Source organism: Amphibalanus amphitrite, unplaced genomic scaffold (genome assembly GCF_019059575.1).
Source record: "Amphibalanus amphitrite isolate SeventyFive unplaced genomic scaffold, NRLGWU_Aamphi_draft 000125F_arrow, whole genome shotgun sequence".
Lineage (NCBI taxonomy): Eukaryota > Metazoa > Arthropoda > Thecostraca > Balanomorpha > Balanidae > Amphibalanus > Amphibalanus amphitrite.
This window is the reverse complement of record NW_024881620.1, coordinates 338192-362335: the sequence shown is the minus strand read 5'-3', so window position 1 is coordinate 362335 and position 24144 is coordinate 338192. Positions and strand designations below refer to the sequence as shown.

Below are 24144 nucleotides of genomic sequence, written 5' to 3'. Positions count from 1 at the left end.
AGAGGCAGATCATCGCCGGATGCCAGATTTGTTTTGGATGACGCACTTAACTGAACCTGGATGTTGCATAAGGAGTCTTTGTCATTTCAAGTCGTCACTACTTTGCCAGAAGAGCATCTGCACATGCACTGTATCCATTTTTCACCTTCAGTTTCCTCGGACCCCAGGCCTCCCCTCTACGCAGCGGCGCCGGTCGGATCCGTCTCGCGGCGCCGCTCCTACCCGGGCGAGCCAGCGCGGTGCGCTCGGTCGAGCTCTGCCTCTGCTCGCCAGTCGCTTTCCGTCGCCGCCGCCGTGCCGACCTGCCGCGCGCGCCGCTCCGCCACTCAGTGACGTCACACGACCCGAGGAGCGCCGCCGACCCGCCGCTGTGCGCCACGAGTGGACCCAGCCAGAGGATAGCGAGCAGTGCCTGTGCGCGCGAGTGGGCCGGACCGATGCGCGTCATACACAACAACCTTCAGGCGGGCGAGCACCAGCAGCCGTCCGTCATGGACAAGCTGCGCAACAACTTCAACCAGCTGTGCCCGCTGCTGCGCGCGCGCTACCGCAAACTGCTGGACGACTACACCTCGTCCAAGGAGAACATCCCGCTGCTGATCCAGTCGCCCGAGTATGTCTCCTACTCGTGCTCCTGCTGCGGCCGAACGCAAAAACTTCAGGTGGGTGTGCCGAACACGGCGGAGGGGATGAGAGGCGCTTGGAAGGAGCTTTCTGCCTGTTGGGTTGGTTTTTTTTTCATACAACAGACATGTCATCGGCAAGTGAAAGGATATGTCTCTGATGCCTGAATTGTATTAGGTATGTGTGGGAGTTAGAGCTAAGACCTCGTGAGTTGGAGCAGTCGCTGCGTTTTCTGGTTCCAGTCGTGTCAACTGGTTTTGCTCCACGACGCCGTTCTAGCATTCTGTCTCCGTCACCGTGTCCTTGTTTTGATGGGCCGTGTGAGTGTCCACCTCCCGGCTCGGCCGTCCCCGATACGGTTGGACGGCCAGGTGGCACGCCGGTACCGGCAGCCGCCGGGGGTACAGGTGCGTGTGTGAGCGGCCGCCCTGTCGCCGCCTGGCCCGCGCCGCGCTGTTTCAGGTCAGACTCCGGATCCGGGCCGCCGACGCGGCAGTTGACCGCCTTCGTGGCTCGCACAGCGCCTCCGCAGACGCTGGCCGGCCGGCCGCGAGCGGCGGCTTTCTCGCCGCTCAGCTATGCGTGGCTGACGGTGTGCTCCGAGGGCACGATCAACTGCAGCAGTCTGACAGACGGGCAGCTGCAGCCGCCGCGGCCTCGCCCGGCCGTTGAACACGGTTTATGAGTTCGATTCCGGTCGATGAGCGACTCGTTACCACATGCCGCGGGCTGCGCCGAAGCTCGGGCTCGCCGCCTGGTGCCCCGGTATGCCAAGGAGTGCCGATTCGGAGCAGTGATAGCGCGCGGGAGGTTTTTGGCCGACAGTCTCCCGTCGTCGATAGCCGTCCGTGGCAGCTCGTGCCGCTGCTGATGGCTGCGTGTTGACATGTTCTCTGAACAGCTTTCCGAAATGCGGAGCGGCGCCGACCGTAGATTCGGGAGGCCCGTCCCAAATATAGTCGTGGCCGGGCTCTGATGACAGGCTGCGCCGCACGTCACGGCCGTACCCTCAGCCGAATAAGCGTGCTGCAAGGCCAAGATGGCATTCCAGACAAGTCCTAGTATGGAGTGAGGTGTCCTCTGCCGCGAGCGAGCTGTCAAACCGGCTCCTGTGATTATGCAAATATGCAGCCACGTCACCATTCTGATCTGGGATGTGCCGCTCAGGGGTTTATTTCCTCGTTCTGTCTCATTTAGATTTAAGCGGTGAATATCTGTTCCTACACCGATATTCAATTTTCCTCTGAATATCCTCTGGAGGAAAACTAAACTATAATCATTATAATGATTGTCTTATGTTATTTGCAACAAATATGCTAGTTGCCTGCTACTGGCGACGCATGCGGGACAGGTATATATTGTTTGGGCGGCGAGAAATGTACCCACAATGTTGTTTTATTCAAGGCTACTTGTGCTCGACCTGATGGCTGTCGTTTTTCCGGGAAAGTGGTATATGCGTGTTGCATGGCTAAACGTGTTGAGCGCTGTCGAGGCGGAACAATCTCATCAGCCACTCACTAGCAAACGTTCTCTGGAGATTAGCTAGACTACCACCCTGTCAGCTACGTGTCCATGAAACAGGCTGAGCTCAGATCTTTTATAAATCTAGTTGTGTAACCGATTACTTGCCCAGATGTAACCGATTACTTGCCCAGATATGCCCAGATAGCAGACATTCCAGCTGGAATGTAGCAGACATTCCAGCTGGAATGTCTGCTGTAGGTCTGGACTCATTTTCCGTTCAGGCTGTGGGTGCAGTTCCCATGGGACCAGATGTATTTTCTTCGTCTCATGTTTCTGCAGCTGTTTCTGACTTCCCCAGCCTCCCCGCGGACCCCCAGTGCGCTCCGGGCGCAGAAGGACCCCAGTGTGAGTCCGCTCCCCTCCCCAGGGGAGACGGGGGGGGGGGGTTGTCGGGTCCCCTCTGACCGAGCAACACCCCTCCTGGTGCGGTGGTCTTGTCGGGTAATCTGCGAACCACCTCCGCGAGCCGCCACCCTGTTATTATCCTATCTATCCTTCTAATTATGCTGCACTCCCCTCTGTAATCATTCGTTTCCATTCGCCACGACAGTGGTAGGAGAATGTTAAAAAAATGTGCTGTTCGCGTCCCCTGTCAGAGCCTTTTGTGGCTTCGGAGAGCAAAGGCCAGCCGTCGGCACGGACTCGATGGTTAGCGACGATTTATTATTTTATCTTAATTTTCATTCTTTTGAGCTTGCCGCTACATGACTTCCACGTGAGGTGAACAATAGAACCTTCTTCGGAATTTATGCGGGCTCTTTTTGTTTCAAAAATAGGGTTGACTCAAGGCATAGAAAATCGGCACAGATACGGGTAGTCAGCACCTCTCAAATGGTGCGGAGCTTTTCGGGGTCACCTTGAACTATTCACTATTGAATTCTGTGGTTCATTGTCGACTCATATTCATTATTTTTACCGTAACATTTAGCGAGTCAAACAATGGAAAACTAGCTAGCGCTTTTACGGAATTCAAATTCATGCCGAGTTTTTCTACTTCTTTGAACGCGACTCCGTTACCGCCACGAATGTGTCTCGGGCCATAGCCGTTGGAATTTCGATAGCCGCCGGGCTGTCGGGAGTGCAGGGCTATGCCATGACGACATCGGCACATGCAACGCGCTCGTGGCATGCCGGCGCGCCTTCATTCCAGCCAGTTTTCACTGCGGTCGGCACTTTCGTCGTGTCGAAATCGATCTCTGAAGCGTGATGCCTTTCGTGCCGGTGGGTTTGAACTGTTGCGCGCTCGGAGCGCCGCGGTGGGATCGTGCCGCGCTATCACGGGCAGGGGTCGGACCGGCGCCGCCGCGGCGGCCGCAGGGAAGCGTGCCCCGCCTGTCGGCGGTCGTCTCAAAGGCTCTGCTTGGCCATGACGTGTGCCGCGCGCTGCGTGCTTGCTAAGGAGGGCGGCTGGTGGCGTGCTCGGCTAGCCTGGTTCTCGCCGGCCGTGGGAGCGGGCGCGCTCCTCTCGTGCCGCGGTGGTGTGAGTCGCCCGACCGACGGTAGCTGAAAATGAGCTCAGAGGCCGACTGAGCGGTGCTGGCGGCCCTGAGACCCCGACCCCGACCGGAGAATGGGGGCTGAGAGACCGGTGTCAGGCTCCTCGGGATGCACCCTTCTCAGGCCAGCTCACCGTGGTGAGACAGTTGCTCTGGTGCTCTCACAGCCCTGTACTCCGACGACTGAGGTCGCGCCGTGGCTGTGACCTGGCTCGTGTGACCTCACATGTCAGCGCGGCGACCTAGTTGTTCCGGCAAACTGAGACAACCGCAATGATTCGGGGAACCATGTAATGTGATGAGGCAGCGCTGCGGCGCCCATTATGTGCAGCCACAAAACGTTCCGGACGCCAGCTCAGCTGCTCCAGTAACTGGGTTTCTGTGGTATTTCCGACAAAAGTCCGAGTTGGTCTAGTCTTCTATTTCCATTCCAACGGCACCAACACCACACACGGACCCGTCCTCTCGCCTGCGCCCTCTCTGCCTCACTGCCGCCTCTCACCCCGTCCACACATGGCCAGCAGGCGGCTTCCGCCCATGAACAACGTCGCCCTTCTTCCGTCCCTCCACGTGTCTCTGTCGCTAACGAAACAGTGCTAATTCAGGCCCACTCGCCGACGCACCACTAAGCTAGAATGACACATTCGAAACACATTCCCCCCTGTTCCTAAAGGAACACATTCACTCAACCGTCTCGCTCGGGATGGGGTCACCGTACAGCTGTGTCGCCCGTCTGCAGCGCGCACTCCTTCTCAGTGTCTCACTATCGTTACACGGTCCACCCCCACCTTCCGCCGGTCCCTCAGCCTCATCCCTGCGGTCACTTGGCCTTTCATTTTCCAAAGCCGAACCTTGGCCTTCGGTGTCCGTTTCCAGTTTCACGTCACCTCCCGTCTCAGTCTGCGGGTCCCTGGCAGGGTCGTTAGTCGGCGCGACCGTCGGGGCCGTCGCCGGGGCCTCAATGGCCAGCCGCCCGGGCGCCCGGACGGTCGGAACCGGACAAGGCACGTCATTGTCCATCTGCCCGTGCTCGTCCTCTGTCGCAATCACTGTCGCGTCATCGACCAGACGATGCCGCACGTTTCGGACGTGCCACGGCACACCGTCCACCTCTATCGTCTGCGGTGAGACGATTTTAGTGACCGTGCCTTCCCTGGACACCGCGGTGCACCGATCACCCCGTTTCCGAATCCACACCGCGTCTCCGAGCTGAAATACGCCAGGCTGGCGGGCAGTAGGAACAGATGTGCCTCCATGTGACTGTACACACAAGTCCCTACCAGCCTGACGGTACACGCCGTGTACGGGGGCCGACGCGATATCACAGCCGTCCTTGGGCGTGACATTATAACGATGCACAGCCTCCGGCACGGTGCAGCCCTGACGGGTGGCCATCACTTTGATGGTGCGGTGGTGGCGCTCGATGATACCATTCCCGCCAGGCTCATATGCTGCGCGGTACCTCAAGTTCACGTCCCATCGCGCCGCGAACGCCTTCAACTCTCGTCCTTTGAACTCCGTCGCGTTATCCATCAAAAGCTCGGCCGGCGCCCCTCGCTCTAAAAAGATGCTTTCTAGCTGCCCGACGATCTCCCTGCCGTCAGAGCGGCGAATTTCGCGCCACATTGCGTACCGCGACGGTCCGCAGTCGATCACGGTCAGGTAGGTCTTGCCACGAAAATGTGTGACGTCCATCGCCAGCCGCTCCCAGGTACGGTCGACCTCCAGGGTGCCGTGCTTCCACCGCAACGGGGCAGGATCAATGGACGCACACACCTGGCACGATTTGACGACCGCCCGGACCGCCGACTTCGTCACGGCCCCGCTGCCCAGCTCTCGGCGCGCGTACCACCAAGTACGGCGCACCCCCTGGTGGCCCACGCTCTCGTGCACCGCCTGTATGTCCTCTGCACGCGCTGTCCTCACGGCGGCCACCACGCCCACGGCCTCTGGCGGTTTGACCTTCAGCCACTCCCCTGGCACTCTTGTCAGTTCATCGGCTCGGTTATTCGCTGACGGCACAAGTTCTACCGACACGGCAAGACCGTACTCCGTCACCAGCTGCATGAACACTGCCACCCGCCGCCGTATCAGCATTTCAGACTGCGCCTTGGTGCGTAGCCTGGCTCGGCCTGTCAGCGCGTCGGTAAGCCAGCGCTGAACGGTCACGGAGTCCGTGCGCAGGTTCAGCCGTCTGAAACCCCACGCCACGGCCATGTTGACACCGTTCAACGCAGCATCTAGCTCAGACAAGTTGATGTGCATGTCGGTGTCCACCTCGGTGCGCAGCCACGCGGCGTCTTCGATCACCTCGCCCGTGTCAGGGTCACTTAGGACCACGCCGCGGGCGATAGCACTGGCGTCAGTCCACACGGTGACAGATTCGCCGGAGACGCACCACTGTCCCCGTGCTGGGTCGCGCTCCGTCACCCGCCGGGCCACGTCAGTGACCTGTTTGAGCAAGTCCTTGTCACCGATCGGTGAGTCCCAGTCGTCACTCGCTTTGTTCGCCGTCCTCTTTAGCCAGGCAGCGGCTGGTCGCAGCCACCCGGCAACAGGCATGTGTGACGTCAGCTGACCTGCCCAAGCGAAGACCGCGCGCCTGGTCAACACCTCAGGTGGCTTTGACGGTGTCACGTCGTCCCGCGTCCATCGCAGTGCGCCTTCGAAGCTCCGTTTCACGCGCAGTCCCAGCATTCTCGCTCCCGCTTCATTTGTCACGCGCTCCGGCGGCTTGCACTCCAGTCCGTACCTGGCAAAATGCTGCGCTACCTGCTGGGACGAGACATACGTCTCGTTCACCAGCAGGTCATCAGCGTAGGGTAGCACAGCCTTTGCCATATCGGGGTCCTGATCTAATACCTCCCTGACCACTGCTCGCATGACGTCACTTGCAATGCACAGACCGAACCCGACGCGCGTCAAAGCATATCTCTGGCCACCAACAATCACTGTCTGGAATGGCCACAGCTCTGGAGCCACGTGTAGCTGCAGAAAGGCCTTCTTCAGATCAATCACAGCAACATTGGCTCCATGACGGCGCCACTTGCGGAGCTGGTCACGGCAAACATCGGCTTCAGCCGTATGGGGCACCAGATGCTCATTTAACTCTCTGTAGTCGAGCACCGGTCTGACCTTGTTCTTGGCCTCCTGAATCGCCACCATGAGCGGGATCAAACCTCGCACCGGTCCGTGCTCTCGTTCGTCGTATGGCTGCAGCCAACCTTCATCTATCCACAACTGCAATTCGTCATCGAACTGTCCCTGCGCCTCGGCCGGCACGCGATACTGCGGCACAGTATTTGCGAGCCTAACGGGCTCCTTGCCGTTGGCCCACTTCCACCACACTGTCCACTTCCCTGCACTGAACTTTGCCAGAAAGTCCGCCGTCTCGATCTGTCTGTCCCCCGGACCGCGCGCCTTAACCACAGCGGCAGATGAACCACTCGATTCAGGCCGAACACCTGCATATTCCGAGCGCTCCTCTCCCGTCACACTGCCGTCCCCGAGCCCCGGGCCGCGCGCCTGAACCACAGCGACAGACATACCACTCGACTCGGCCCGAACACCGGCACACCCCGATCGCTCTTCTCTCGTCACACTGCCGCCCCCGAGTCGCACCTCTCCTGCCCGAACAAACACACCGCCCAGCGCCTCCAATCCGGTCATTCCCAGCAACACATCGACACCCATCAGCCTTTCCGCTACCACCACAGCACGTACCGCAGCTCGGCGGCCTTGTGCTTCCAGACTCACATCTGCCCTCCCACAGCATCGCACCGCACTACCATTCACCGCCGTCATATTTATCTCACACTGATCCCAGTTGTTCAAACACCCAACAAACACCACGGTTTCCTCGCAGCCCGTGTCCACCAGCGCGTGACACGGCCGTCCGTTGAGTAGCATGATGATCACCGGCGCTCTGCTGCCGGCGCGGTGGGCGGCGGAGGAGACGCTTGCGCTGATGCAGCTCCCCCGCCGCAGCCGTTTGGGCACATCCGGGCGACATGACCCAGCCGGCCACAGGTCCAGCAGCGGATCGGACCCGGCCGGCGAGCCGACCTTGAGATGTCACTGTGATGGGGCGACGGGCCGCCCGCCGCCGTCGCCGCTGCCGCTGCCGCCGCCGCCGCCGGCCCCGCCGCAGTGACCGTCGCCCTGGAGAGCACTGCTCTCGCCCGGTCCAGGACATACTCCAGCGTGAAGCTCTCCCCGAGCCCGTCACGGACCGAAGCCTGCACAGTCCCCGGCAGTCCGTTGACGAAGACGATCGCGATGGCCCTTTCGGGGAGACCACCCATCAGCTCAGCGAGCTGCTGCAGCGCCGCCAGATAGACGTCTGCTGTTTCTCCGGGACGAAGGTGGCGTCTGGTCATCTCGGCCTGTGCTGTGAATGGGTCCATGGCGAAGGCCCTCAGTAGCTTGGCCTTCACACTGGACAGGTGATGGCGAGTCTCCGGAGGCATTCGTGACCACACCGCGAAAGCACCACCGCGCAGCCGAGTCGGCAGCACCGCCATCAACGATACCGCGCGTAGCTCGCACAGGAGAGCAGCCTGCTCCAGCCATTCCACGACGTTCCCAGTTCCGTCAAATTCCGGAATGGTTCTGGCGTCGAACGCCGGCGTCGCCTCCATCACTGCTCTTCCGGTGCCTCCGTCACCAGGCTCAGAGCTCTCACCTGGCATCTTCTCACCGCTTGAACCAGAAAAATGCCGAAATAGCTTGTGGTATTTCCGACAAAAGTCCGAGTTGGTCTAGTCTTCTATTTCCATTCCAACGGCACCAACACCACACACGGACCCGTCCTCTCGCCTGCGCCCTCTCTGCCTCACTGCCGCCTCTCACCCCGTCCACACATGGCCAGCAGGCGGCTTCCGCCCATGAATAACGTCGCCCTTCTTCCGTCCCTCCACGTGTCTCTGTCGCTAACGAAACAGTGCTAATTCAGGCCCACTCGCCGACGCACCACTAAGCTAGAATGACACATTCGAAACACAGTTTCAGCGACAGAAGGCCGACGCGGCGCCCGCCGGATGTTGAGCGTGCCGTTTTTAAAAAGCCGGGGATAATTCCAGCTCGGCGGCCATGACTCGGTTCGGAGCCCGCCCGGTAATGGCAGGGTGCCGGCAGCCGCCGCGCGGTAGCCGGCTCCGATATGTTGCAACGCCACCTCCGTACCAGAAGGCCAATCATGCCTGTGACATTAGTGGCAATTATGAACCGACCAACGGCCCCTAATGAGCTAAATTGGCCCACCCGTGGCCTCGCGCCGGCAGCGGCGCCGCCGTCGTGCAGAGAGGGTCATCTGCCGGCGATACCTTGGACAGACCGCAATCGCTGCACCGACCGGCTGCTCTTGACCCGCGGGGCCAGAACGTGAAACGGATCGCCCGGCTTAATCGACTCTGCCATCTGCCTCTCCAAGTGAGCCAGGTTATGATGCCTATTTCGCGTTGGGTCTTCAGGGGTGATCATATCATTTTCCTTCATCTAGCGTGTCCTTTTCCCGCCAATATCGGCTCCTTCCGTCGATGAGCACTGCTCTGCCCCTGTCGGTGCCGGTCCGAGCGGCTCCCAGCTCTGCCCCAGCTCGGTCGGTGGTCGGTAGTGGTAGCGCGGCCGCCGGCGGCCGGTGGGCGTGGTGGCCGGTTTTTGGTGCGCCGCTGCCGCCGCCGCCGGCCATGGTGCGCCGTTTTTCGTCGACATTCCGTGCATGACCGTGCTCGGCCGCCACGAAGGCTTTTTGTGGCACCTTTTTAGCGAGCTGCCAAATGGCGGCCTGCGAGACGGGCGCTGACGAGCCGCGCGCTGCCGTCGCCGATTTCTCCTTGAAGGGAGAGCCCGCAAGGCCGCGCTCGAGGCCCCCGCTGTTTGCTGGCCGTGTTTGCTCAGGGCGAGCAGGCCCAGTCAGCAAACGCCTTGACCCCTGTCCCCGACATTCTTGGCGTTCCTCGGGTCGCTCCGCAAACGACATGACCCCCGTGTCTTTCACATTCCTGCCATTTTTGGGTTCGGTTGGCTAACGTCTCTCCTATTGTGCCGCTAAAAGTCGTCAGTGGTTTGGACCCTCTCAGCATGTTGTCTTGTAACGGCCTCGGCCCAGGCCGAGGGTGTTTTCGTTAGACCTTGTTCGGCCGTTGGGGTCTCTCGGCGCGCGCGGAGTTTGTGTTCAAGAGGAGCGGCGCCGGTCGGCGGGGGCCTTCTCTGCCCGGTGAAGCGACTTCAATCAGCGGCCAGCTTTTGTGGCCGGCCGTGGTCTGGAGACCTGGACGGCTTCCTACTTTCCCCTACTATCGGTGTCGGGAATCGGTCGGCCGAGGCGGCGGCCGTGGAGAGTTCATTGAAGCCGAGCACCCGTGAAAGGCGTCTATCCGATCTTATCGAGTTGTCCGCCGGCCGATGAATGACGTCGAATTCCGGCCAGGGCCGCTCTGAATAGCCGAGCGCGAGTTATGCGCGTTTGATGAAGTTTGACATGGCCCGCCGGCCGGCGCGCATGGCCCGCGCGGCAGCCGCTATTTCAGAGCGGCTGGTCACTCACAAAGAAAGTCGGCTTCGGCCGGCAGTCGGCGCGGTGCGGTACACCCCCTTTGTGGCCGGACAAGGGCCCCTGATGGCAGGGCTGGCCGGACGGCCCGCGTGGCTCCGCCCTGTGCCCGTCACGCAATTACAGGGCCGGCCGACCAGCGCGGGGGGCTGGCCGCGCAGAGTCCGACCAGGCCCTCGAAAGGACCGCCTGGGGTCGACGGCGGCGGACCTGCCCGGTGTCTCCTCTCCGCGCCGACCGGCCATGTCCCGTCTGTCGACCAGACGCGTCCTTCCTCCGGCGTGCAGCAGACGCCGGAAGCCGTTACGGCCCTCAGAGCGACTTCCAGAAGCTGGGCACCCGTCACTCTCATCCGGTCAACCGCTAACTGGCCGGCTACCGTCTCACTCCCGGGACGCTGATGGTGCTATTACGAGACTACAGCCGTTATCTTCCATATGGAGGCGCGGGCCGCACCGTTTTATGGGTCCGGTCCTGTCCCGCCGCCTATCCGGCCCATCTGGCCGCGTTTTTGTGGTCACCATGACGTCATGCGGTAGGCCTTTCCGGCTTCCGGTAGAGCAAGGGTGGGCAGAGGGGTGTTTGGTGGTCATACCGTGGTTTTAAAACGGCTCCCGGTAGTGGCTACATGCCCATGCAAAATGGGGTTCTGCCAGCGAGGCAGCGATGCCCTCCAACGGTCTCCGAAACGATTACGTGTCGGACATCCTTTCTTTATTCGGGACACATCGCCTTCTTTTGTGGGTGACTGAAGCGCACATCTCTCTCCATTGTGGCTGACTGGGACGCTAAGTCGGTTGGACAGTGAGCGGAGAGTCACTGCATTCCTGAGCGTCCTCTTGGCGCCTTGTCGGCGTTTCTCGGGATTTTCTGTGGCGTCCCGCGGCGTCCCAAAACGTCCTACTGTCGCCCGAGGTGTGCGCCGTCGTTCCGCTCCTCCGGCACCGTTCATCTCTGTCACTGAGACACCGCGTCGGCCAGCTTTGTCGGCCGTCCCAGAGCGCCGCGCCGCCGCCCTGTCACGGTCCGGTTCTCTCTGGGACGTCTCCCTGCCGTGTCTCCATGGTGCCTGTCTCCGTGGTGTCTCTGTGGACCATGTGTCTCTGAGTATGGAGTGGTGGGTCCCCAGCTCAGCCGGCACCCCTCGCTCGCCACCCCATGTTTTTGTCGTTCCGCTCGCTGCGTTGCGTTGGTGTCGATTTCGTCGCGGCGTGGTGGAACGCCCTGGTGTTAGTGTCGTTCACGCACGCGACTCTGCCTGACTCACCCCGGCGCTGCCTACCAACTGCCTGACTCACCTCGGCACTGCCTACCCGCTGCCTATATCCATCGAATGCCTACACCGCGAGCCGCCATGCCGGTCGGCCTACCCACCGCCGCTCCGGCGAAGCACGCAGCCTTGGTCGGCTCCGGTCGTGTGCGGGGTATTTGGCGCTGGAGCGCCGACAATGTGATCTAACCGCCTGCAGACCCGTTTTTCTGTGACGGGAGGCCGACTAGTGACGACCGGACTCGACCGGCCGACCCGGCTGCATTGGTGCGCACGCCGGTCATACCAGAGTACGATGATTGGGGCCGCTGGGATGGGTTTTTACTAAGGTATGATAGAGGAACGTGGAATTGATAGATGAACAGCGAGGTATAAAGGCTGAGTATTTCTGACCAGCAGACTTTTCTGATTTCTATCGTGGCATAAGGAGTTACTTTCCACCGAGCATGTCTGTTGGAAATCTTAGCCGCTGCCGCATGGTGTAGCATGCCATTGCGTTCGCAGTGTTTGGCAGAGTGCCGAGGCTGGTCTGCACGCCACGGCAGCTGCCCAGAGCAGCCCGCCGCCGCCGCCGGTCCGCCGCCGCTGCGGGCAACTCTCGGCACCGAGCAAATGGTGAGAACGGAATGTCTACCGTGCAGGCCGGCTGGCGGGCTCCGCGGCGGCTGCCGGTCGTCGCGCCGAGCCTCGCCCGGTGCCCGGCATAGTTCACAGACCATTGTGGGCCGGCCGTCACTGGCTGTGAGCCGCGGCGCGGCGGCTGGACGGGCGGGCGCGGCGCCGGCCGCATGCCTGCGCAGCGGCAATGGAATGCGGCTGACGACGCGGTGCGGTCGGCCGGCCGCCTGAGCGCCGCGCCGCCCGGAGAGAGCCGCACCGCCGCCCAGAGCTGCACAACGGCTGCCGTGACCGGAAGCGATGCTGTTTATTTTGGAGGTCGTGAAGTGAATGTTTGCAGGCTTGATCCACAACCCGAGATGTTTTTGTATTGAAGTGTGCGCGGGATTTCGAGTAGGCTGGAGATTGCGAAGTGGTTGTTGAAGTGATCGGGTTTACCTCGTGTTGTTTCATTTGAATGTGCGAAACGCAATAGAGGCGCCCCGCTGGGATTACACAACTCTCTCCAGTGTAAGACTCTTCCGCTTCATTACCTCATCCTGCTTCGATCATCGAAGCTGCGCCCCAGCTGTCAAACCATATAAGCATCGCCTGTTGGGTAGGAATGTTTGCGTGCGCTTTGTGGAGGATCACCTGAGCTCGGAATGCCGAGGAGCGCTGGCGGCCCACGCCGGGAGCCGGCGGCCCCTCTGTCTGGGTAGGAGGGGGCCAACCTCGCGTGAGGTGAGAGCGACGATCGGGCGTCATTATTGCAACCGGGCTTCATCTTCTGCAGCGGCCCGATCGTTTGGTGCGCGCCAGCAGCCTTGGCCGTGCCGTTCCCTCAGCTCCAGACCCTGCACCGGCCGGCAAGGCCAGCCGCTTATCGCTCAAATAGCTGCATTCCTGGCGGGAAGAGGCCGCCGGCGCCGGCCCGGGGTCAGCCAGGGGCCGCCCTGCCGATTGGCCTCTCAGACCGGCGCCGCGTCCCGCCGCCCGGCCCGCCCCTCGCCCCCACCCAAGGTGAAGTCATGATTGCCCGTTCGGAGCGGCCAGGGATCTAATCCGCAGATGACGGCCGGATAAGTGGATGCCACTCGTCTGCGCCCACCGCCAATCGCCGCCATATTGACGCTGTCTGCGATTTTGGGCGGCGGTCGCGGAGACGGTGCTGGCGGCGGACAGTGCTTATCTGCTGGAGCTGGCCCCATTCCGGCACGGCTGGAACGTCCCACCGGCCGACTCTGTACGTGCGCTCCCGCCTCGGTCCTCTCTCCAATCGTGTCAAGTGTTTTGGGTCAACCTGACGCCTACAGGCGGCCCGCCCACAGCCGCTCCAAACGGCCGCCGCCACCTCCACCACCGCTGGGTACTGCGCCTCTGCCGCGGCCGTGCAGGCGTCGCCCACTCTGCCGTCGTCCGTGGGCGGCCGGGACGTTCCGGCGCCGTGATTCCCACGACAGCTGGCAGTCCGTGAGCGGTTCTGGCCCGGGCCGGCGGCGCCTGGCGGAATGCGGTGCCGCCGCCGTGCCAGCCGGCAGGCATCCCAGGAATGTGAGCTCCAGGGGCGTCAGAGCGGCATCGACGGCACGTCACGGGACAGGAGACAGACAGAGACGGACGGAGACGGGCGGACGGGCGAAGAGAGATGGACGGAGACGGACGGAAACGAAAGGAGATGGATGGAGTGGGACAGAGACGGACGTGAAGAGAGACGGACAAACGGAGACAGACAGAAACGGGGAGATAAAAACCGAGACGAAAGTCCGCCATAAAAGCCAGATGATCACCTCCGATGACTGTCTTGGCCCAGTTGACGGCAAATGGAAATGGTTGGCGGAACTGCTGACTCACAGGCTGATTTGGGGCATGTCACGCTGGATCTAGAATGGAAGTGTCATGGGCTTGTGTCACACGGATCTAGACCGGGAAACGCTTTGGTGTGGGACAGGGTTGAGGCTGACACAGAGATTCCAAGAGAAATAACCGGCTGGTACAATCGCTGCCAATAAAGATCCAACCCGAGCAGCGACTGTCAGGTGCGAAGGAGGGAGTGTGGGGAGGGGACGATGAACGTGACTCGACATACCGTGCCCGGCTCGGCCCGTCCCTCCCTCTGCTCTCTCCCGCTGTCCCTCCCTGTGAGCCGTCACGCGTTTCCTCGCGCCCCCAGATTAGCATTGAATGCGCGCTCGCGGCATTCCTGTCGAGTTCCAGCGTATTGTTGGGTATTTTCGGGCGCGAGGGCGCGATGCGGTCGATAGCTCTGTGTCAAATGGCCAGTGGCGGCGGCCGGTCGGGCTCGCGCGGCCCTCCGCCTATCGGCCGGCCGATCTTGGCGCCAATTGAGACGCCGCCGGAAGAGGCGGCGCGGCGAGCGTGCCCGCCGGAATGTGGCCCGCGGTGGGCGGGACACAATCTACGGCGGCCACTCGAGCCGGCCGCCCGCACCGGCACCTCCCTCTCCCTGCGGCCTGCGCTCGGCCGCTCTTCCGCCCGCCTGCCCCCCGACTCCGCCTTCTCTTGAGCTCTGCCCGCCCTGGGACGCCCATCCTATTTCTTCCCGCCGCACCTTTCCGCCCCCTCTGCCGGCGTCCCTGCTTTGCATGCCTATTTCTCTCTGTCGGCATGCGATGCATTCCCAGCCGCCCGCCCCTCCTGGCTCTCTTTCTCTCCTCTCCTCTTCTGCGGCGGGCTCCCTCTCTAAATGAATGGCCGCGGAGGTGGGCCGGCGGTGCTGGATTCGGCCCAAGGTATGCCGCCTGATTATCGGCCCGGTCGGTCCGTTGGGGCCGAGTCCGGTCCGAACGTCGGGTGACGCTGTATACGGCGCGAGGGTTCTCTCCAGAACCTCCCGGTTGACATAGATGTTTGGGGCCGCCGGCAGATGTGAGAGTTGGCCAGAGGGAGTGCTGTGTTCGGAATCGGTCATGGTCCGCGTTTTTATGGCTGTGATCAGCGTTTCGGTGCAGGCCGCCCACGGGAGTGCCGTTGTCTTCTTCAAATGTCGGTGCTGAAGAGTTCTCCGTAACTCGAACCCAGTTCCAACTGACCCAAATCGCGCTATCTTCTTGTGATCGGCATTGCTGGAAGCAGACTGTCAGCTCCTTGGGATAAGCCGAATTCCAGAGAGAGATTCGGAGAGCTGCTTGGCATTTCCAGCCGTCAGGCTACCGGAATGGAGAGTGGCCCAAACGGAATGGGGGCCAGCCCAAACTCTGGCTCACGTATGTACCCCGAAGGACGTTCAGCGCTGTCCTTGGAGTAGCTATTCACTGCAATAGCTGGCCTTCCTGAGAGTGTCCATTCACGTCCATCTCTGCAAGAGGAGTCGGACGGTTTACTTCCGTCCTTGTCAGAGCAATCAGTATTCAGTGCGCTGCCCTAGGTCACTTCGTCTCCGTGCGAGTGGTGTGGGCGACCAGCCACCCCCGCCCGTACCGTCGCCTCGACCGCCTGCAGGCTGACCAGTGTTTCCACATCGGCTTTTGAAAGTACCCGCGTGTGGCCGGCACAATACATATTTCATTCGGCCGAGCGCCGCGTGGCGACGCACAGAGAAAGTACCCACACGGAGCGATGAAAGTGACTCGGGGGAGAGGCGCCCTGCCGTCGGACGGGCCGCCCAGGACCGACCGATGCGTCGCTCTCGATGACAGAGCACTGCGATGGGTTTCACGCCTGCCGCCCTTCTCCGCCGCTCGATCCTGCTCGAGCCGCCGCGGCTGGCACCTTCCGTTCGCCTCGGCAGGCCGTTCCCACCTGCCACGGGTTCCCACCGCTCTCGATAACAACACAATAGACACGGGTGAACACGGAGAGGTACCCCTCAATTGCCGTCGTGATCCGTCTTTCCCGACCCCAGGCTGTCGGTCCCCCTGAGATGCCCTTCCGGGACCCTTTCCCCTTCAGGCATTCAGGCTTCGTCTTCTCAGCCCCTCGTGTCTTACAAGATCAATGCGAAAATATGTGAAAGTGATAAGAAACATCTGATTCTGAATTATATAAAGTTGATATCACTGCCGGCACAGGACGGCACATTTCAAATGTGACATGTTACAAACCGCAATTGACAAGTTACAGACTAAACGTGACGCGGCGTGGACCAAACTTGGCGCCGCCGCCGCTTTGTCAGATGCGTGAGGCCGGCCGGACAGATGTCCGGTACCGTTCATGGGTTGAAACGCTCGGACAGCTAACGGTGCGCCGAGGAATGCCCGCCGCGCCGTGTGGGGCGGCTGTGTCCGAGCCCTGTCCGCCTGCCGGGTCGGGAATCCACTGCGTGCTGCAGAGCGGTTCCGATTGCGGCTCTGTTCCCTGACGGGGAGCTGAGAACGGCTGGCGGCGCCGCCGGCGGCAACGCATCGCTGCGGGATGACGCGGTGACGGCGGCGGCCAGGGGCTATCTCCCACCGCGTCGGCAGTCGTCAGGAGGCACGCTAATACCCGCCCCCACCCGGCGATTAGACGGCTATTGGGCCTCTGACGGGTCAGAGGTGAACACTCGACGGTCGCGGCTGAGCCGAGCGACCGTCACCGCCTGGAGCAGGTCCACCGTCCCCCGCCCGCCCTCCACCGTCCACCGCTAGAGCTGCCAGGTACAAACACCTCCCACGCACCTCGGTGTCGTGCTGAGTGTGACAGCCCGTGCGCCGTTCCGGCCGTGTAGCGCCGCTGTCCCAGCCGTGCCCGACACGACTGGCGCCGCTGGGCCGCCGTTTTTGTCCCGGTGCTGACGGCCGTTGGTGTGAGAGTGCGGGGTCGCGGCGCGGTCGACCGACCGCCTGTTTGTCTTTCCCAGGCCGGTCGCCAGTCGGTGATTATATACGAATCAACCGTCATTTCGGAGGGTCGCGCTAATGTCTCGCGATGGTCGGTGTCTGGTCGGGCCCGACCGCGATCGGTGGTGAAACAGATCGGTCGGAGAGAGTGGCGGAGTGGGAGAGAGCCGCGGAGGCTGCGTGCCGTCGCCGCATACCTGCCGAGCGCCGGCGGCGGCCGCTGGTCGGCCATGAAACGACGCGACGTGACCTGCATGGTGGTTAGTCGAGCGGCGCGTCCGAGAGCCGGAGGCCGACGCACGGCGCGGCGCGAGTTAACCTCGCCCTCCTTCCAGCGTGGGCTGGGCCGGGCCGGGCAGGAGTTGGACCGCACTCGGTCGGAGCCGCGCGGGAGGAGATGCACTAAGGATAAAGTAATGAAGTTTCAGGGAAAGGACATTTAGAGATGGAGTATTTTTCACTCTCAACTGTCGGCAAGTCCTTAATAAATAGCCAATCTTCCGCCGGTATCCCAACTTGAGCCAAACATCCACCCATTCCCACCTGACCCCGGCCACGGTCCCACCTGACCCCGTCACGGTCCCACCTGACCCTGTCGCCGTCCCGCCGCCGTCCCGCCGCCGTCCCGCCGCCGTCCCGCCGCCGTCCCGCTGACCAGCTGGCGTCCCCGCCCTCCGCGTCGTGTCAGTGGGCCGGTGCCGACCGGCGGAAATCTCAGATCAGTGCCGGCCGGCGCCACGTGGCCACCTCGGAATGCCGCGAGACGGCCGGTTTCCTCGGCGCCGCCAGGGTGCGGCCAACAGGGAAAGGGTGAAACGGCTTCACAACCGCGGCGTTTGGTGGGATATTTGGGTCGGTAAAGACACGACAGACTGATGTGACTGATCGAGACGGGCCGAGGGAGGCCGTGAGACACAAACGGACACGTCTGATCGATTTGTGACGCCCGAGAGAGATTCGCTGTCAGGAATGTTCTCACTTTTGTGGATGGCAGTGTGATAGCTGATAATTCAGCCGAAATGGATGAATAACTTCTCGACTGATATCTCGTCTCACTTTTCTAGACGTCTGAACGGTCGGTGATCGCTATCAATTTACATACATTACAAGAGGTCTCGCCTATACGATAGGTGATGCCTTTCTAATGAGCGTCGTCCGTATTTAAAGTCGCGCTGAGGCGCGTTTAATCTCCGCCATCGCCGCTGTGGTGGCGCCGTTTGACCTTCAGTTGTCCGCGGCGGTGCGGGCCGTGAGTGGCGCCGGAGAGGGCCGCCCTGCCGTCCCGGCTCCCCACCCGACCAGGTCGCGACCCGTGACCTCGCGCTCCGTGTCCCGTGTCGACACGGCTGCAGCGCGCCTGCACTCGGCATGTCAGCGGCGCCGCCTGCGCGCCACCCAGTGCCGCTTCTGCGCCGCGTCTGCCCGCGCCCGCCGCCCAAGGTCGCAGTGTCACGGCGCCGCAGCTCGCCGCAGTGCGCCGCGATGTGGTGTAGTGCGCCGCGATTCGCCGCGCGGCGTACCATAGCGAGCGGTCGTGCCGCACCGTGCTGGGCGGCTCGGCGCGGCCCGCACTGCAGTTGCAGCTCCGGCAGTGACGGGGCTGAGAGAGCCGCCGCTCACCGTGCCGCTCGATTAGGGAAGGTCAGGTGAGGAGACCGCTGCAGAAGGCACCGGTGCTCGCGATGGGAAACGTCCCACACTGTGCAGCGCTCACCCAGCGCAACGGCTGGTGAGCCTGCGAGACCTGGAAGTTCAAAACATGTTCCGAATCACGTCTTTGCTACACTCACACCTTCACGGGTTTGCCGACTTTCCACACCTTTCTCTGCCGTATCTTACCAGACTCATTTCTAGCCGTCTCACCCTGTGAGCTGTCCCACGCCTATTTTTATTTCATGGCGTGGTCTAACGATCCGTGACGTCTGCGCCGTGTGCGTGACGTGGTCACGTGACCGTCACCTGGGAGTCACCTGTCGGCTCCTCGAGTCACTGGACCGGCGCAGCGCCTCCAGTTCCCGGTCCAGTGTGCTCCAGTACCCGGCCCGTCGAGCCACCGTGCTAGGCAGTCGAGCCGGCGGGCCAGACCGGCGCGTCAGACCGGCGAGCCACCGAGCCGCACAACCGTGGAACCGCGCTACCACCGGAATGCGGCCAGCCGCCGCCCAGAATTGGCCCCACGTCACGTGGTGGCTCGGCCAGCATGGCGGCCCGCACAGCGGCGCCGCGAGCCTGGTATGGGCGGCGCTGGTTTAGGAAGTGCTGGTCTGGACGGGACTGGCTCGAGTAGTTAGTGCATGATAACTGACGGAGAGCGTTAGTTTGGTTTGATCTGTACTCACTGTAGTGAACTGGTCGTTCCCAGCCAGGACTTGTTGGCCGATCGGTGCAGGCTGAGCTGCTCCATGGCTGCTGCTCGATGCTTATGCTATCAGTCTGCCGGTTACGGTTCGGCACGGTCCAGCAGGCGGGCTGAGAGGTGACAGCTGCCAGTGATATGACACTGACGCCTGTCACCTCGCGGTCACGGTACACTGCTGACGCCAGGCGATACACCGCCTGCCGAGGGCGATATGTCGCCCGCACCGGGCGATACATCGCTCTGGGTCGGCGTGCTGTCGGCGCCGCGGCCGTCCGTCTCTGGTCTGACGTCTCGGCGGGCTGGTCTACACCGGGCCCCTCCACACCGGGCACCGGTCCGGTGTCGGGTGGCTGATGAGCGAGGAAGATCGGCGCGTCGCGCGGCTCGTAGCTTAGCGGGTGTGTCGGCAGCTATCAGCCGGGATGGACGGATGGCAGCGGATCTCACTGCTGTCCCGTCAGCCAGCCGGTGACGTACGGTTAGCGTTGCTCTCGCTACCCGGCGCCGTCAGCTGCAGCGATGTACGGTTTATCTTGTTTTCGCGACGAGGGGGCCTCTGCCAGATGCCGTATCCGCTAGCCTGTGACATTTCCGTGGCTCCTGAGGCAGCTGCGGCTCGGCTGAGGATGGAGATAGTCTCGCTTCGGTCCACTCTAGTACGTCCGAGGCTCCGCCCCATGGCACGGGGGTGCTAGCTCATAACTGTTTCTGCTTCTGTGCTGGGCTTCTGTGGTGAACCTAGATAGTGGACGATTGTTCCAAATGAAGTTATGTGACGCCCTTTGTCGTCCTATCAACGCGATACATGTCCGTACGCCATCGTACTGCAATTGCTAAAGGCGGGCTGAGACGTTTTCTGGTCGTCGCCGTTTATCTGATCCTCGTTAGGTCACTGTTCCGGGTGTTGTGGCGATCGGCCCATGATGCACGGTGTGATTTGATGGCCGGCCCAATACCCAACCACCCCTTTGCCTCACACCAGTGAGTGTTCTACTTTGCGACCCATCTAACGTTATGTTCTCTATATGTTTCAGGCCGAGGAGCTGAACACCATCGTGGGCAATGCCTTTCGGATGGCGTACGCGGCCCGTCTCCAACGGTCGTGCCTTCGCTCAGCGGGCGGTGCCGCTGACCAAACCGCCTGGGACCTGGACGGCAGGAACAACCACGACAAGACCAACAACCGAACCTGGGTGAGTGGCAACGCTAAATCGTGATGTTTTATGCGTCCGAAAGTGATTGAATACGTAGCGCTTTGCCGGTGCTTATAGCTTTGCCCATAGATGGCGGTAGTGGGAACGCCTGAAGGTAGGCTGTACCGCAGGGCTCGGTTCTGAGACACTGTGCGGAGGACCGGGAGAAACATTTATATGTATTACCACGCACTGCTAATACGTGCATTGGGAACGAAGTGCTTGTTCAAGCTACTTTTCCTTTATGCAACTCATTTCCTGTATCACCTACTACAATAGACCGGAAGGCACCAGCGCGACATACCGGTTGCAGATTATCAATCTGTTGTCTTGCCCTTCGATGTCCAATTCAAAGCCATGTTGTTAACAAATCGTGAAGCGGTCTGGTTACGAGGAAAATCCGTTCTGTGACATCCAACCCCGACTGAGCATCCTCGCCACGAAAAACGTCTGCAGCGCGGTCCCATTCTTCGTCTCCGTAAGTGCACACTGGGACGGTCTTTCCTGGTCCTGACTGCGGGCCGCGGTAGGAAGACGCCGGTCGGTGCGCGGTGGACGCCGGTCGGTGCGCGGTGGACGCCGGTCGGTGCGCGGCGCTGTGAATCCCCGGCGTGGCGCGTCGCTATGCCGCCGTCTCGTCGCCACTGCTGGCCGGCCCGTCGCCGGACCGGATTGTCGGCATTCCCCCGGCGCATAGGTGCCTGTGGCGTGCAGGTGTGTGCCGGTCCGGCACAGCTAGACTGGATTCCAGCGCCGCTCCGACGAGAGCCGCGACATGTCCAGGCCGGTCCGGCCGGCGACTACACAGCCGCGCGTTGACATCCAACACACCGTAGTACCGCAGCGGCGGAGTAGTACAGAGTAATCCCGTGTTGAGCGGACCTGGGCCGGGCTGAGCCGAGCAGCTGTGGGCAGGCTCAGAGCCGTGGTATGGACGACTCGTCTCAATGTCAAGCAGTGCGGTGACGGTCGGCGGCCACAGGCATCCGGCTGAAACCACAGCGCGCTGTAGGAGACTATTTTTAGCATTTACACCGCACAGTTTCATCCAACTTCTCCTTCAGGATAATAGAGGACAGCTTTGAGTGCCCTGTTCTCAGTCGTCTGACCACATTTCTCTCCCTCCTCCGCAGGGCCGTCGCTCGAAGCAGCACCGAGAGCCGAGCCGACGAGACCTCGCCCGCGGAAAGAACGTCAACCTGACCTCTCTGACGGCTTCCCCGGTGGAGGTACCCGAGAGTGCGCCTCTGCCGCCGCCGCCGGCCGCCTCCCGGCTATCGGCCGAGCCGCGCTGTCCCCTACTGACGGGATATGTCAACGAGACGGTGTCGACTACTGACTCGGAGTCCCGCTCTAGTGAGAGCGAGGGCCGGCCGCTGTCCGCCGGCGCCCGATCCGTCTCCGCCAGCAGCCAGAGGTGAGAAACAGACCGGCGTTTGAGCGAGAACGGAGATGAGATGGGCTGTCACGGGTCACCTCGTTTGCTGGAATTTTGTTAACTTTATCGTGATGCTCTGCCTCTTCTGTTTTCAACTTTCTTTAAGCATTTTTATCTATATTAATATTAGGTGTTATTATTGATATTGATATTCACATATTGACCGTTAACATTTACGTGAAAAAAAAAATCGATTCAATTTATCCCAATGGTCACATTCAAATGGTTGCTGTGCCGGTGCATGCTTTATTTAGCTGTTTGATTTACTAACCACAAAGAATCTAGCTAACCGTCTGTCTTCTTTTCTCGCCAGTCTACGAGAGGACTCGAAGAGCTGCCACTGGTCGAGTGCCTCCAGCTCTGTCTCCGCGCCCGCCGCGGACGGCACGAGCGGGGCCTCGTCATCGCCGGCGCCTCCGCCGCCCTACTACCAGCAGGGCCCCAGCCGGGAGGCGGTCGAACTGCGCACCGCCGCCTGGTTCCAGGCGGGCATCCCCAGGTGAGAGTCTGGGAATTGTGAGAGGAGTGATGAGAAAAGGTTGGGCGTGGAGGAGAGAGGGAGGGTCCGGAAGTGTAGGGACAGGGACGCACACCGACTGGGTTGTTATGACCAGAAAGCTTGCAAGGAAGCCAGGAGTTGTAGATCAGGTCTACATACATTAGATAGATGATGATGGCTGGCTGTAAACTTGTGCAAAATAGCTTGTTTTGTGTCGAGGGTATATTGTGTCAACAGGCGGCCGCAATCGTTTAGAGATCAGCATTGTTTCATGTTATCACGGACTTGCGCTTGTGCCCTTGCCCTCTAGCTGAAGCCAAATCTGTGAGGCTTTCCTCTTCTGACGAAGCTGTATCTCTTTCCTCAGGGAAATCGCCCTCGAGGTGCTCTCGCAGGAGCCGGTGGGCGCGTTCATGGTACGAGAATCGACCACCAAACACGGCTGCTACGCCCTGTCCCTGCGAGTCCCACGCGACTTCCAGGTTTCAGGCATAGCGCACTACCTGATCCTGAAGACCGCAAAAGGATACAAAATCAAGGTGAGCATGACAAAGTTTTTGGAGTGTTGTATAGGGATTGAATGGACATGATATTGAATTTTATCGTAATATATGCCTGGAATTAGTGTACACCCAACTTAACTTTTGTGTGAGCTTCTTTCCCAGACGTACTTCTGAAGGGTTTAACACATTAAAATTAATGCGTTACGTATGCCGACCAGCCTCCTGTCTCCTGAATGGTTTATCACCCATGCTAACGGCCTTTCTTCTGTTTGTCTGCAGGGTTTCATGAAGGAGTTCACCTCCCTGACGGCGCTGATCACGCACCACTCGGTGATGCCCGAGCTGCTGCCGTGCACGCTCTCCCTCAGCCGCTACAACCCCAACTTTGCGCGCTCCGAGTCGGCCCAGGACCTTGTCGAGCTCACCGATACCGACTCCGAGTACAACGGACTGAGCGAGCTCTCCCGTGCCACCGCCGACACCAGTGTGTGATGCCGCCGCCAGAGGCGCCAGCGTCTGCGCAAGTGGGCGCAGGTGGCGCCACCAGCGCCGGGCTGTGGCCGAGCCGGCGGCTGGGCAGCGGGCTCTCGAGCTGCTCCGACAGGCTCGAAGCCTGCGCCTGTGATACTAACGCTAGTTGACAGTTGCCGAACTCGTGTAGATAAGCGGAAATGTGTTTATTATTTATTGGAAGTGTGGAGGCGGCCGCACTGCCGTACTTTGATGACAACTGACGAGGGAGGAAATCGCACAGTCAGCGAGAATATTGTCCTGTGCGGTCCACGCGTAATTGTGATGTGGCTCCTGAATAAACGTGACGTAATTAATTACACATGTTTAAGACCAGATAGATAGTTGGATACCCGAGGTAGACGACGCGTTACACTTCATACAGGGATTCGACGGCAAAAGTGGCGACCCAGGCTTCAGAAGCGTTCTCGGTTCTCCGTATCAATATACGCACGAAGCTGCGTTGGAACATCAAACACATAATAACAGACATTGTATAACTAACATTGATACTCAATACACGACTAGAAAAACCAGACCACGAACATCAAAACGTTGCCGGGAAGCCCATGCCCTAAGACGAGCAAGTCGAGTGAGAATAGAACCTTCAAGGCCTCCCAGACGTTCAAGGAACGAGCTCGCCTCTTTCTCCCGGTCTCCGGGAAATGAGCTCGGATGGCTGGCTCTAGCGACAAGGAACCTAGCCCTGGACCAGACCGCCTCTCCGTCGTGGCCCCCTGCCACCGGGTTAGTATCTCACTTCCCAATATTCACATTTCCTCCCCCGGTTTTAATTT

General features: G+C 60.9%; 1 protein-coding gene across 1 annotated transcript; it reads left to right on the top strand.

Moving 5' to 3' along the window:
- The first annotated feature begins 227 nt into the window (after positions 1–227).
- On the top strand, positions 228–23664 carry LOC122381690. The gene is made up of 6 exons (XM_043366170.1): positions 228–662; positions 20239–20397; positions 21531–21814; positions 22149–22334; positions 22702–22873; positions 23117–23664. The coding sequence occupies exons 1-6, from the start codon at positions 438–440 to the stop codon at positions 23327–23329; spliced, it is 1239 nt and encodes a 412-aa protein (XP_043222105.1). The 5' UTR covers positions 228–437; the 3' UTR covers positions 23330–23664.
- The last annotated feature ends 480 nt before the right edge of the window (positions 23665–24144 follow it).

Bases quoted from the DNA above. Each gene is read 5' to 3' on its own strand.
- LOC122381690 (XM_043366170.1), top strand. From the start codon at position 438: ATGCGCGTCATACACAACAACCTTCAGGCGGGCGAGCACCAGCAGCCG. The intron at 20,398-21,530 runs GTGAGTGGCAAC...CCTCCTCCGCAG, and splicing joins AGACCAACAACCGAACCTGG to GGCCGTCGCTCGAAGCAGCA. The intron at 22,335-22,701 runs GTGAGAGTCTGG...CTCTTTCCTCAG, and splicing joins TTCCAGGCGGGCATCCCCAG to GGAAATCGCCCTCGAGGTGC.